The following is a 14,983-nucleotide window of genomic DNA, read 5'->3' on the forward strand; positions in this document are numbered from 1 at the left end:
GGGGCCCCCAGGGGGGCCCCGGAGCTACCCCTCTGCCAGCCTTTGCCTGGTGGGGGAACCGGCCAGTGAAAGGCTGGAGGAAACAAGGTTCATTATCCGGAGGGCGGCGCTGCTTGCAGCGCTGCCCTGTCGGATACTGATATCCGCCATCGTCAGGCTGCCTGTCGGCAGTAGCCTGGCGGTAGCGGAGGGCTACCACTGCTATGGCGGTCTGAACTGCCGGGTTCATAATGAGCCCCTATTTTTTCAAACATTTCTCATCAAACATATGTACATTACACCCAGATGTCCTGAATATATATGTACCAGAGAGTGTTGTGCAAATCTGTGACTATGAGGCTGTCCCTGACTGTGGCTGTACTAGGACATATGAGTGAGCAAATGCCTGTGCTAGATGATGCAAGTGCCTGTTGTTAATGAAGGACTTGCACAGCTCATCACTATAGCCTTGCTACCTAGTTGTTTCACTGTGTGCCTCAGGTGGCACTATCTCCAAAGGTGCAATGTTAACACAGCATCCTCACCAACAACATCTGTCTTGTTCTTGCTGTTATCGAATTCGGAGCCACACACTTCCACTTCAACAAATGGGCACACAATGCTCCTGCCATTTTTAGGAAGGTGACGCGCCCCCAGAATCTGCAGGGGAAAAACAGAAAATGATTAGGAAACTAGCATCCCTTTACGGACAGATAATGTTGGAGAATCCTTAAGTATACCTGTGCAATGGGCAATATCAGACGTCTACCCTTGTAGAGGCACAAGAGATCAGTCTGTATAATAATAATAATGTTGGTTTCAAGTTGTTGCGTCTGGATGGATCACACCAGCCATAATGCAGTTACAACAATGGGACCTAGTCACAAAAGTGAAACAATACATGTATATTTATTTCTGTAGAATTATTACTACAGCTAGGTAAAATTCCTAACTTTTTTGCTATTCATCATTTTCGAGTGTAGATTTACAGATAAGTGTAGACTTTTATGTAACCACCCCCTCAAATCACAGCCTCCGCCAAAAGGATTTAAAGCTGGAATTAATATTGTAATATTCCAATACACAATGAACTGATTCCTTTATTCGTATAAGAACATTGGGATGTTGGTAGCTCCACTGAAGACAACAGAGTGGCACGGGGCTTGCAATGTCTGGTATACGCCTTCTGCTCCAACACGCCAATGTTTGTTTTTCTGTTTCTCCTTTTTCAATTTAGAACTTTCTACCTTAGTGGGTGGAATGTTAGCCCTTCTGCCTTGGGCTGTGCCAGTTGTTAAAAGGCCCTCACTTATAGGCTCTGGTTCTAGGCTGTTAACCAGCATATAGCCTTATAGAACCCTCGGCAGAGGGCTATAAGGCTATAGTATAGCCAATGTGTAATATTAAGCAGCACACTGTGAAGTTTTGGTTATTGAAAATCAGCACACTGAAATGACTGTGTTTTTTGCTGTTTAGAGAACAGACTATTGGAGCAGTTTGTTGTCGCTGTTTGTTATTTTACTATACACATAAACATCTTGAGCAAACATTTTGCCCATCTGTAAACAAGGCGGACCAAAATGCGTTGGGTCCGTGTCCTAATAAAATTGCAAAGATTTGACACCAGCATCTGATACAAATTTTTATAAACTAATACAATATCCTCCACTTGATTCCACTGCATGTACCTATGTTTCTATATAACAGTACTTTCAAGACATCTAAGCAGATATATTTTATTGCTCAGATGACCGTATTAGTGAAGATGCTTTATCTCTATTCCACTCCAACATGGCAGATTCTATTCCATTATTGTACCCTATTATGCCCTCTATGTATACTGCACCTTGTCTATGTTGTTGATGCACTATTTAAATGTCAGATGATTCACTATGTGATTATCTTTACATAGCTGAAATTCTGTGCCTGGAGAGGTAAAAGGCGTTTGTCATTTTACAGCTCAGCACGGATGGCACTACCTAATCCTATGCTTAAAGACTTTGCTGTATAAATGGGAAACGACTTTGTCCCTTTACAGTTCGGATGGCACTGTGCTAATCCTATGCTTATAAACTTTGCTTGAAAAGCAGACATTTGGGGTAAACAAATTTAGAGTGTTGCTGGTGTTGTAGTGTGCTTTATATAGGAGCTGCGCTCCACCTAAACTTAGGAACCATCCAGAGTTTTCTGCTTCTTTTGTACATAATTTATGCATGAAAGGCTATTGTTTTGACTTATAGTGTGTGTGTGTATATATATATATATGGAAAATGTCACTTACCCAGTGTACATCTGTTCGTGACATAAGACGCCTCAGATTCACTTGCAGTTTACTGTTCCTGCCATCTAGTGTTGGGCTCGGAGTGTTACAAGTTGTTTTTCTTTGAAGAAGTCTTTTCGGGTCACGGGACCGAGTGACTCCTCCCTTTCGGCTCCATTGCGCATGGGCGTTGACTCCATCTTAGATTGTTTTCCCCGCAAAGGGTGAGGTAGGAGTTGGTAAAGTGAGGATAAAAGAGGTGCCCATGCAATGGAGTAGAAATGTATGTACACAGTGTGTAGTAAAAGAATATTTATTTACATATTTACAATTTTCATGCAACTAAAAATGGCTACAGGCTCCCGGGGAGGTGGGAGGGCGCATGTGAATCTGCAGCGTCTCATGCCACGAACAGATGTACACTGGGTAAGTGACATTTTCCGTTCGATGGCATGTGTAGCTGCAGATACACATGCTGTGCATAGACTACAAAGCAGTAATCTCCCCAAAAGCGGTGGTCAGCCTGTAGGAGTTGAAGTTGTCTGAAATATTGTTCTTAATACAGCCTGTCCTACTGTGGCTTGTTGTGTTGCTAACACATCTACACAGTAATGCTTAGTAAATGTATGAGGCGTAGACCAGGTGGCTGCCTTACAAATTTCTGTCATTGGGATATTACCAAGAAAAGCCATTGTGGCGCCCTTCTTACTAGTGGAATGTGCCCTTGGTGTAATGGGTATTTCTCTTTTAGCTTTAAGGTAACAGGTTTGAATGCATTTAACTATCCATCTGGCAATGCCTTGTTTCGATATACGGTTACCTGCATAAGGTTTTTGGAAAGCTACGAACAATTGTTTTGTTTTACAAAATTGTTTCGTTCTGTCAATGTAATACATTAGTGCTCTTTTTATGTCTAATGTATGCAATGCCCTTTCAGCTACTGAGTCTGGTTGTGGAAAGAAGACTGAGAGTTCCGCAGTTTGGTTTAGATGGAATGGTGATATGACTTTTGGTAAGAATTTTGGATTTGTACAGAGAACTACTTTATGTTTATGTATCTGTATAAAGGGTTCTTGAATAGTAAATGCTTGTATTTTACTCACTCACTCTTCGAAGTGATGTAATGGCTATTAGAAAGGCTACTTTCCAAGTTAGAAATTGTATTTGACAAGAATGCATGGGTTCGAATGGTGGGCCCATGAGTCGTGTTAATACAATATTAAGGTTCCACGAAGGTACTGGTGGTGTCCTTGGGGGTATGATTCTTTTTAGTCCTTCCATAAAGGCTTTAATAACTGGGATTCTAAAATGTGATGTTGTATGTTCAATCTGCAGATAAGCAGATATTGCAGTGAGATGGATTTTAATGGAAGAGAAAGTTAGATTAGACTTTTGTAAGTGTAGTAAATAACTTACAATGTTTTGTGTGGAGGCTTCTGGTGGCATAATTTGATTAGCCTGACAGTAGCAAACAAATCTTTTCCATTTGTTCGCATAACAATGTCTTGTTGTGGGTTTTCTCGCTTGTTTAATGACCTCCATACACTCTTGTGAAAGGTTTAAATATCCGAATTCTAAGACTTCAGGAGCCAGATTGCTAGGTTGAGCGATGCTGGATTCGGGTGTCTGATCTGTTGTTTGTGTTGTGTCAACAGATCTGGTCTGTTTGGTAGTTTGATGTGGGGTACTACTGATAAGTCCAACAGTGTCGTGTAGGCGGTTGGCAAGCCCACGTTGGTGCTATAAGTATTAGTTTGAGTTTGTTTTGACTCAGTTTGTTGACCAGATAAGGAATGAGCTGGAGGGGGGGAAAAGGTAAGCAAATATCCCTGACCAGCTGATCCATAGAGCATTGCCCTTGGACTGGGGGTGTGGATACCTGGACGCGAAGTTTTGGCATTTTGCGTTTTCTTTTGTTGCAAGTAGATCTATGTTTAGTGTCCTCCAGCGGTAGAAGTGATCTTGTAGGACCTGGGGATGTATTTCCCATTTGTGAGTTTGCTGTTGATTTCGACTGAGATTGTCAGCTAACTGATTTTGAATGCCTGGTATGTATTGTGCTATCAGGCGAATGTTGTAGTGAATTTCCCAATTCCAAATTCTTTGTGCTAAGAGACACAGCTGTGACAAGTGTGTCCCCCCCGTTTGTTTAGATAATACATTGTTGTCATATTGTCTGTTTTGACAAGAATGTGTTTGTGGGCTATCAGTAGTTGAAATGCTTTTAATGCTAGAAATACCGCTAGCAGTTCCAAATGATTTATGTGAAGTAGTCTTTGTTGATTGTCCCATTGACCTTGTATGCTGTGATTGTTGAGGTGTGCTCCCCACCCAACCATGGAAGCATCTGTTGTGATAATGGCGTGAGGCACTGGGTCTTGAAAAGGCCGCCCTTTGTTTAAATTTATAGGGTTCCACCATTGAAGCGAAGAATGTGTTTGGTGGTCTATCAACACTAGATCTTGTAGTTGACCCTGTGCCTGCGTCCATTGTTTTGCTAGGCACTGTTGTAACGGCCGCATGTGTAGTCTTGCGTTTGGGACAATGGCTATGCATGAGGACATCATGCCTAGTAGTTTAATTACGAACCTTACCGTGTAGTGTTGGTTTGGTTGTATGCTTGATCTTACATTTTGGAACGATTGGACTCTTTGTGGACTTGGAGTGGCAATTGCTCTTTGTGTGTTGAGTGTTGCTCCCAAGTATTGTTGTAGTTGGGATGGTTGCAGATGTGATTTTTGGTAATTTATAGAAAACCCTAGTTTGTGTAGAGTTTCTATGACGTATTGCGTGTGAATTTGACATTGTTGTTGAGTGTTGGCTTTTATTAGCCAGTCGTCCAAATATGGGAATACGTGCATGTGCTGTCTCCTTATGTGAGCTACTACTACGGCTGGGCATTTTGTAAATACTCTGGGGGCTGTTGTTATCCCGAACTGTAGCACTTTGAATTGATAGTGTTTGCCTTGAATTACAAACCTTAGGTATTTTCTGTGAGAAGGATGGATGGGTATGTGGAAATACGCATCCTTGAGATCCAGTGTTGTCATGTATTCCCCCTTTTTTAGTAAGGGAACTACGTCATGAAGTGTTACCATGTGTAAATGATCTGATTTGATGAATAGATTCAGTGTTCTGAGATCTAAGATAGGTCTTAACGTTTTGTCTTTCTTTGGAATGAGGAAATACAGTGAGTAAACGCCTGTTCCTTTTTGGTGATTGGTACGAGCTCTATTGCTTGTTTTTGTAGCAGTGCTTGGACCTCTATATGTAATAGGTCTAAGTGTTGTGGAGACAATCTGTGCGGTCTTGGTGGCACATCTGGAGGGAATGCTGTGAATTCTATGCAATAACCATGTTGGATAATTGATAGGACCCATGTGTCTGTGGTAATGTGTGTCCAGTTTTGGTAGTATGTGGTTAGCCTCCCCCCCACTGGTGACAAGTGTTGGGGTGTTGTGACATTGAAGTCACTGCCTGCTAGGGCTTGGTTTGGCGGGCTCGAATTTTCCCCTTCCTCTTGGGAATTGTCCTCTATAGGAACCACGAAACCTCCCCCTTTGGTATTGTGATTGATAGGTGGGTTTTGTTTGGGAGGTGGAAGGTTCAGATGTTTGTTGCCGAAACCCCCCTCTAAATTGTGGTTTCCTAAAAGTGCCTCTGAATTGTGGGGAGTAGAGCGCGCCCATGGCTTTGGCCATGTCCGTGTCTTTTTTCATCTTTTCGATGGAAGTATCGACCTCCGGCCCAAACAACTGATGTTGGTTAAACGGCATATTTAGTACCGCTTATTGAATTTCTGGTTTGAATCCAGAACTCCGTAGCCATGCATGCCTTCGAATCGTTACAGCTGAGTTGACAGTCCGTGCTGCTGTATCTGCAGAGTCTAATGCGGACCTTATCTGATTGTTATATATGGCCTGTCCCTCTTCAACTACTTGCTGGGCACGTTTTTGGTGTTCCTTGGGCAAGTGCTGGATGATGTCTTGCATCTCGTCCCAGTGTGCCCTGTCGTAGCGTGCAAGTAGGGTTTGCGAATTCGCAATTCGCCATTGATTGGCTGCTTGTGATGCGACTCTTGCCTGCTGCGTCAAATTTTCTACTCTCTTTGTCAGGTGGTGGGGCATCCCCTGATGATTGTGAGTTCGCCCTTTTTCTTGCCGCCCCTAAAACCACTGAGTCCGGTGTGAGCTGTTGCGTTATAAACACTGGGTCTGTTGAGGGTGGTTTATATTTCTTTTCAACCCTAGGCGTTCTAGCTCTTCCCTTTACAGGCTCTTGGAAGACCTGCTATGCGTGCTTGAGCATGCCCGGTAGCATTGGCAGGCTTTGATAGGATGCATGGGTGGATGCCAGAGTGTTGAAAGGGAAGTCATCCTCCACTGGTTCAGAGTGCATCGTTACATTGTGGAACGTAGCTGCCCTGGCTAGTACTTGCGTATATGCTGTACTGTTCTCTGGTGGTGACGGCTTGGTTGGATAACACTCTGGGCTGTTATCCGATATCGGTGGATCATATAAATCCCATGCATCAGCATCATCTTGGGTCATCCCAGTATGTGTGGGTGACTGTATTAACGGTGTTCCCACTGGTGACAAGTGTGGTGAGTGTAGTGGGGATGGTTGTGGTGAGACCTGTGGTGGTGGTGACTTGTCTCTAACCACTTTGGCTTTTGGTTGCATCTCTGATTCCTGAAAAGCTAGTTTTATTTTAGATTTGAGTGGAGGGATGGTCTGAATCTTGCCTGTATCCTTTTGGATTTGTAACCTTTGTTGCCTTTGGTCAGGTTCTTCTATATCCAAATCTTTCTGAAATCTATGTTTTTCTTTGAGTTGCATGGAAAGCCCTTGCTCCTCAGTGTATGAGGGTCGTTTCGTCTCCAAGGCTGTTTTTTTTCGGTACAGAAATTCCTAATGTGGTAGTCTTTTTCGGTTCCGAAGAGCTTTTTCGGGGCTTGGTTGATTCGACCACTCGGTGTCCAAAATGTTTGGTGCCGGAATCTCGACCGGAGTCGGAAGTCTTCGACAACTCTTTGGCCTTTTTCGGTGCCGATGTTTTCTGGTCACCTTCCCTTCTGTGGGTTGAGCCATGGCCTGCTGGCAGTGGAGTCCCCATGGCCTTGAGTTTCTTGGTGTGACCCTGAGTCTGGGACGGGGCAGGTTTACTCACAGTTTGTTTCACCGTTGAGGATCGTTCACTGTCGGATTCATCCGAGTCCGTCTCTTGGATGGAGATTCTTTCTTCCTCCTCGACGTCGAGCTGTTCTTTCGGTTTCGACGTCATTTGCAGTCTTCTTTCGCGTCGATTTCTCAAGGTTTTCTTCGATCAAAACACTCGGCAAGCTTCACAAGTATCCTCTCTGTGTTTGGGCGACAAACACAGGTTACAGACCCAGTGCTGGTCTGTATAAGGATACTTTGCGTGACAGAAACTGAAGGGGGGCCGGTCCATTAGTCTGGGACGACAGGTGTGGTCGGGCCGACCAGGCCTCGATGGAGAGTGGAAGCCCTGAAGGGCCGCCAAAATGGTCTTGATGTCGGTGCCAATACACTAACACTAACCCGGTACCGAACGAGAACAATACCGTAGAATTTTCGATACTTAGCTAACTTTCCCGATTCGAAATACGGAGCGAAGAGGAACACGTCAGAACCCAATGGCGGAAAGAAAACAATCTAAGATGGAATCGACGCCCATGCGCAATGGAGCCGAAAGGGAGGAGTCACTCGGTCCCGTGACTCGAAAAGACTTCTTTGAAGAAAAACAACTTGTAACACTCCGAGCCCAACACTAGATGGCAGGCACAGTGCACAGCATGTGTATCTGTAGCTACACATGCCATCGAATATATATATATATATATATATATATATATATATATATATATATATATATATATATATATATTTATTCATTCCTTCACCTGGAGCACTTTAGTACAGCGGTCCAAGACGGGCTCCGGCAGCCCAAAATTATATGTCCCATAGTTTCTGTCACCACGTAAAAGAAATCCTCGGACACTTGTGATGCATTAGCTATATGCAGATTTTAATTGTGCAGATGGTCCTCACCCTACGCATTTCGGCTGTTGCCTTGATCAAAGTGTGTCCAAGGATTTCTTTTACGTGGTGAGAGAAATTGTAGGACACATATATGTGCGTGTGTATATATATATATATATATATATATATATATATATATATATATACACACATATATATCTGCATATATATATATTATATATATACATATATATACACACAAATATATACATACATATTTACACACACACACACACATATATATATATATATATATATATATATACATATATATATATATATATATATGGAAAATGTCACTTACCCAGTGTACATCTGTTCGTGGCATGAGACGCTGCAGATTCACATGCTGTGCACATCTCACCATCTAGTGTTGGGCTCGGAGTGTTACAAGTTGTTTTCCTTCGAAGAAGTCTTTTCGAGTCACGAGATCGAGGGACTCCTCCCCTTTCGGCTCCATTGCGCATGGGCGTCGACTCCATCTTAGATTGTTTTCCCAGCAGAGGGTGAGGTAGGAGTTGTGTATTATAGTAATAGTGCCCATGCAATGGAGTAAATATGTATGTACATAATGTGGTTTAAAGTGATATATTTACAAATTTACAAATGTTCAAGATCAACTTCGAAACGGCTACAGGCTCCCGGGGAGGCGGGTGGGCGCATGTGAATCTGCAGCGTCTCATGCCACGAACAGATGTACACTGGGTAAGTGACATTTTCCGTTCGATGGCATGTGTAGCTGCAGATACACATGCTGTGCATAGACTAGTAAGCAGTTATCTCCCCAAAAGCGGTGGTTCAGCCTGTAGGAGTTGAAGTTGTTTGAAATAAAGTTCGTAGTACTGCTTGTCCTACTGTGGCTTGTTGTGTTGTTAACACATCTACACAGTAATGTTTGGTAAACGTATGAGGCGTAGACTATGTGGCTTCCTTACATATTTCAGTCATTGGAATGTTTCCTAGAAAGGCCATAGTAGCACCTTTCTTCCTAGTTGAATGTGCCTTTGGTGTTATAGGCAGTTCTCTTTTTGCTTTGAGATAACAGGTTTGAATACATTTAACTATCCATCTGGCAATGCCTTGTTTGGATATTGGATTCCCTGTATGAGGTTTTTGAAAAGCAACGAACAGTTGTTTTGTTTTCCGTATTTGTTTTGTTCTAATAATGTAGTACATTAAAGCTCTTTTGATGTCTAATGTATGTAGTGCTCTTTCAGCTACAGAATCTGGTTCTGGAAAGAACACTGGTAGTTCTACAGTTTGATAAAGTGAAACGGTGATATGACTTTTGGTAAGAACTTTGGATTAGTTCGTAAAACTACTTTATGCTTGTGTATTTGAATAAAGGGTTCTTGTATGGTAAATGCATGTATTTCACTTACTCTTCTTAGAGACGTGATGGCAATGAGAAACGCAACTTTCCACGTTAAATATTGTATCTCACATGAGTGCATGAGTTCAAACGGTGGACCCATGAGTCGTGTTAAGACAATGTTGAGGTTTCACGAAGGAACTGGTGGTGTTCTTGGTGGTATAATTCTTTTTAGGCCCTCCATAAAAGCCTTTATGACTGGGATCCTAAAGAGTGAAGTCAAATGCGTAATTTGCAGATAAGCTGAAATTGCAGTGAGATGTATTTTAATGGATGAAAAAGCTAGCTTTGACTTTTGTAAGTGCAGTAAGTAGCTTACGATGTCTTTTGCAGATGCGAGTAAGGGTTGAATTTGATTATTATGGCAGTAATAAACAAATCGTTTCCATTTATTGCATAGCAATGTCTTGTTGTAGGTTTTCTAGCTTGTTTTATGACCTCCATACATTCATGTGAAAGGTCTAGATGTCCGAATTCTAAGATTTCAGGAGCCAAATTGCTAGATTCAGTGATGCAGGATTTGGGTGTCGGATCTGTTGTTTGTGTTGAGTTAACAGATCTGGTCTGTTTGGCAGTTTGACATGAGGCACTACTGAAAGGTCTAGTAGTGTTGTGTACCAGGGTTGTCTTGCCCAAGTTGGTGCTATTAGTATGAGTTTGTTTTGACTCAATTTGTTTACTAGATATGGAAGGAGTGGGAGAGGGGGAAAAGCGTATGCAAATATCCCTGACCAACTCATCCATAACGCATTGCCCTGAGACTGATCCTGTGGGTACCTGGATGCGAAGTTTTGGCATTTTGCGTTTTCTTTTTTTGCAAATAGATCTATTTGTGGTGTTCCCCATCTTTGGAAGTAAGTGTTTAGTATTTGGGCTTGAATTTCCCATTCGTGGATCTGTTGGTGATCCCGAGAGAGATTGTCTGCTAACTGGTTCTGAATTCCTGGAATGAACTGCGCTATTAGGCGAATGTGGTTGTGAATCGCCCAATGCCAAATTTCTGTGCTAGAAGACACAACTGTGTTGAGTGTGTTCCTCCCTGTTTGTTCAGATAATACATCGTTGTCATGTTGTCTGTTTTGACAAGAATGTGTTTGTGTGTTATTATCGGTTGAAAAGCTTTCAACACGAGAAATACTGCCAGTAATTCTAAGTGATTTATGTGAAACTGTCTCTGTTGAGGGTCCCATTGTCCTTGTATGCTGTGTTGGTTGAGGTGTGCTCCCCACCCTATCATGGAGGCATCCGTTGTTATTACGTGTTGAGGCACTGGGTCTTGGAAAGGCCGCCCTTTGTTTAAATTTATAGTGTTCCACCATTGAAGCGAGGTGTATGTTTGGCGGTCTATAAACACTAGATCTTGAAGTTGACCCTGTGCCTGTGACCACTGTGATGCTAGGCATTGTTGTAAGGTCCGCATGTGCAATCTTGCGTTTGGGACAATGGCTATGCATGAGGACATCATGCCTAGTAGTTTCATCACTATTTTGACCTGTACCTTTTGTTTTGGGTGCATGGCCTGTATTACATTGTGAAATGCTTGTACCCTTTGTGGACTTGGAGTGGCAATCCCTTTTGTTGTGTTGATTGTTGCTCCTAAGTATTGTTGTACTTGACATGGTTGAAGGTGTGACGTTGTAGTTGAGTGAGAAACCTAGTTTGTGAAGGGTTTCTATGACATACTTTGTGTGTTGTGAGCACTGTTCCTGCGTGTTGGTTTTTATTAACTAATCGTCTAGGTACGGGAACACATGTATTTGCTGTCTTCTGATATGAGCAGCCACTATTGCCAGGCATTTTGTAAAAACTCTTGGCGCAGTTGTTATCCCGAATGGCAACACTTTGAATTGGTAATGTACCCCTTGGAATACAAACCTTAAGTACTTTCTGTGTGAAGGATGTATTGGTATATGGAAGTACGCATCCTTTAGGTCTAATGTTGTCATGTAATCTTGTTGTTTGAGCAAAGGTATTACGTCCTGCAGTGTCACCATGTGAAAGTGATCTGATTTGATGTAGGTATTTAATGTTCTGAGATCTAATATAGGTATTAGAGTTTTGTCTTTTTTGGGTATGAGAAAGTACAGTGAGTAGACTCCTCTTCCTCTCTGATGAATTGGTACTAACTCTATTGCATCTTTTTGCAACAACGCCTGAACTTCTATTTGTAGAAGATCTATGTGTTGTTTTGACATGTTGTGTGTTTTCAGTGGGACATTTGGAGGGAATTCTAGAAATTCTATGCAATAACCGTGCTGAATAATGGCTAGGACCCACGAGTCTGTTGTTATTTCCTCCCAGTTTTTGTAGAACTTGGTTAGTCTCCCCCCACTGGTTTTGTGTGTTGGGGATTTGTGACATGTAAGTCACTGTTTGTTTTGTGGAGTTTTGGGACTTTGGAACTTCCCTCTATTCTTTTGGAATTGTCCCCCTCTATATTGCCCCCGAAAACTTCCCCGCTGATATTGGCTTTGATAAGTGGGCCTTGCTTGTGAGGTTGTGGCTTCTGTAGGTTGACCTCGAAACCCCCCTCTAAATTGTGTCTTGCGAAATGTGCCTCTGCTCTGTGGGGAGTAGAGTGCGCCCATGGCTTTTGTCGTATCAGTGTCTTTTTTAAGTTTCTCAATAGCAGTGTCCACCTCCGGCCCAAACAACTGCTGTTCATTAAAAGGCATATTCAGCACGGCTTGTTGTATTTCCGGCATGAATCCTGACGTACGCAACCATGCGTGTCTCCTTATTGTTACTGCAGTATTTACTGTCCTTGCAGCTGTATCTGCTGCATCCATTGCTGACCGTATCTGATTATTTGAGATACTTTGTCCTTCCTCCACCACTTGTTGTGCCCTTTTCTGGAACTCTTTGGGTAAGTGTTCTATGAAATGCTGCATTTCGTTCCAATAAGCTCTATCGTATCTTGCCAGAAGTGCTTGTGAGTTGGCAATGCGCCATTGGTTTGCTGCTTGTGCTGCAACCCTTTTCCCCGCAGCGTCGAATTTGCGACTCTCCTTGTCTGGAGGTGGAGCGTCTCCCGAGGTGTGAGAGTTTGCTCTCTTGCGAGCTGCCCCAACAACCACAGAGTCTGGTGTTAATTGCTGCGTAATATAAACAGGGTCTGTTGGCAGTGGCTTGTACTTTTTCTCCACCCTTGGAGTTATTGCCCTGCCTTTCACAGGATCCTGAAATACTTGTTTGGAGTGTTTTAGCATTCCAGGGAGCATAGGTAAGCTTTGGTATTGGCTTTGAGTGGAGGATAGTGTATTAAACAAAAAGTCATCCTCAATCGGTTCTGCATGCAAAGTGACGTTATGAAAAGCAGCTGCTCTTGAGACCACCTGCGTGTAGGATGTACTGTCTTCAGGTGGTGACGGTCTCGCAGGGTAACAGCCTGGGCTGTTATCTGATACCGGAGCATCATAAAGGTCCCATGCGTCGGGATCATCTTGACTCATAGCAGTATGAGTCGGGGATTGCATCAGTGGTGGAGTGGCTACCGGTGATGTGTGCATTGATGGTGGTGGAGATGGTGGCGGAGTTGTTTGTCTTGCCACCTTTGCCTGCTGCTTGTCCTTTTCTTGAAAGGCAAGTCTTCTTTTCATTTTAATTGGAGGAAGAGTGCTTATCTTCCCTGTGTCCTTTTGAATGTGGAGCCTCCATTGATTCAAGTTCTTGTCCGAACTTATGTCCTTGCATTTGGGAGGACAACCCCTGTTCCTCTGTGTAGGAACCTGTTTTCGGGTCCGAGGCTGGATGTTTTGGAATCAAAACCTTTTCGGTCGCCTTTTTGGGCTCCGACGAAAACTTCTTTATTTTCGGCGTCGTGGTGTCTCGGTGCCGACCCATTTCGGTGCCACTGTCTCGGTGCCGAACTTGCTCGGAGCCGCTGTCTCGGGCCCGAGATTGCTGTGTGCCGGTATCTTGACCGGAGTCGGATGACTTCGACACAAGCGTGCCCTTTTTCGGTGCCGATGATCGGTCACCTAATTTTCGGGTTAAGCCATGGCCTGTTGGCGGTGGCGTCCCCTGGGCTTTTGTGGTCTTCTCGTGAGTTTTATGTTTCGACGTCTTACTCACGGTTTTCGGTGTTTCTTCGGGATCAAGCTCGTCTGAGTCCGACTCCTGAATGGAGAAGGTTTCTTCTTTCTCCTCGAAACGCCCTTGTCCTGTCGGCGCAGACGCCATCTGCAGTCTTCTAGCTCTTCGGTCTCTTAATGTCTTCCTCGACCGAAACGCTCGACAGGCTTCACAAGTATCTTCCTTGTGCTCTGGAGACAAACACAAGTTACAGACCAGGCGCTGATCTGTATACGGATACTTGCTGTGACATTTTGGGCAGAAGCGGAATGGGGTCCGTTCCATTAGCCTTGAAGAGACACGTGGCCGGGGCGACCAGGCCCCGACGGGGGATCGAAAAAACCCCGAAGGGCCACCGGAGCACTTCAAAAGTCGGTGTCGATCTGTTGTAACTAACCCGATACCGAACGCAAACAATACCGACGATTTTTCCGAGATTCTAACTAACTTTTCCGACCCGAAACACGGAGCGAAAATGAACACGTCCGAAACCGATGGCGGAAAAAATACAATCTAAGATGGAGTCGACGCCCATGCGCAATGGAGCCAAAAGGGGAGGAGTCCCTCGATCTTGTGACTCGAAAAGACTTCTTCGAAGAAAAACAACTTGTAACACTCCGAGCCCATCACTAGATGGCGGGATGTGCACAGCATGTGTATCTGCAGCTACACATGCCATCGGACATATATATATAATAATTTAAATGTTATAGGTCATGAGGTGGTGAGGTGTTATTTTATTTCCCTTAATGGTTTTCTGTTTGAGTGGGTTGCATGCAGTACCTGTGAATGGCCATGTATGGTGCTTGTCGTACCACACAACTGAGCTGGAGTACATTTATACATGTTTTACCACCTATAGGGCTGTAGTAACTTTAGAAGTGAAGTTTATGAACACTCGTTGGTGAGTGTGTGTTTGTATTAAAATGACTCTTCCAAAAATCCCCCCCCCCTTAAATTTCCATAAACACCTCCCATTTAGGAGTAAGGATTTCCCAGGTCCCTCTCATTTCCTGGCTATCAAATATTTACTACTGAAACATATATACCTAAGTGTGCAGAGATCTCCACCAGCACGGCTGAGATCTCTGCACATAAAATTTAGGAGAGATAGAGGCATAGGTCCCCACCCATAGGTATGAGAACAGCATTTTGTAGTACTTGAGTAGTACCTCTGCAATACTATTTTATGTCCTACAAAATGCAGTTTGTAAGTCCTAGGTGAAGTAATAAAT

The 14,983-nt window shown here is 43.4% G+C and overlaps 1 protein-coding gene across 3 annotated transcripts in view; it reads right to left on the reverse strand.

Annotated features, from left to right (window-relative positions):
* Positions 1-14,983, reverse strand: part of LOC138282889 (1-phosphatidylinositol 4,5-bisphosphate phosphodiesterase gamma-1-like) — a 576,794-nt gene that overhangs the window by 40,602 nt on the left and 521,209 nt on the right. For all 3 annotated transcript variants that reach the window (XM_069220895.1, XM_069220894.1, XM_069220896.1), the window contains one exon: positions 525-639. In XM_069220895.1, the coding sequence (XP_069076996.1) occupies positions 525-639 (115 nt within the window). The remainder of the gene's footprint in view (positions 1-524; positions 640-14,983) is intronic.

Source organism: Pleurodeles waltl, chromosome 2_2, assembly GCF_031143425.1.
Source record: "Pleurodeles waltl isolate 20211129_DDA chromosome 2_2, aPleWal1.hap1.20221129, whole genome shotgun sequence".
Taxonomy (NCBI): Eukaryota; Metazoa; Chordata; class Amphibia; order Caudata; family Salamandridae; genus Pleurodeles; species Pleurodeles waltl.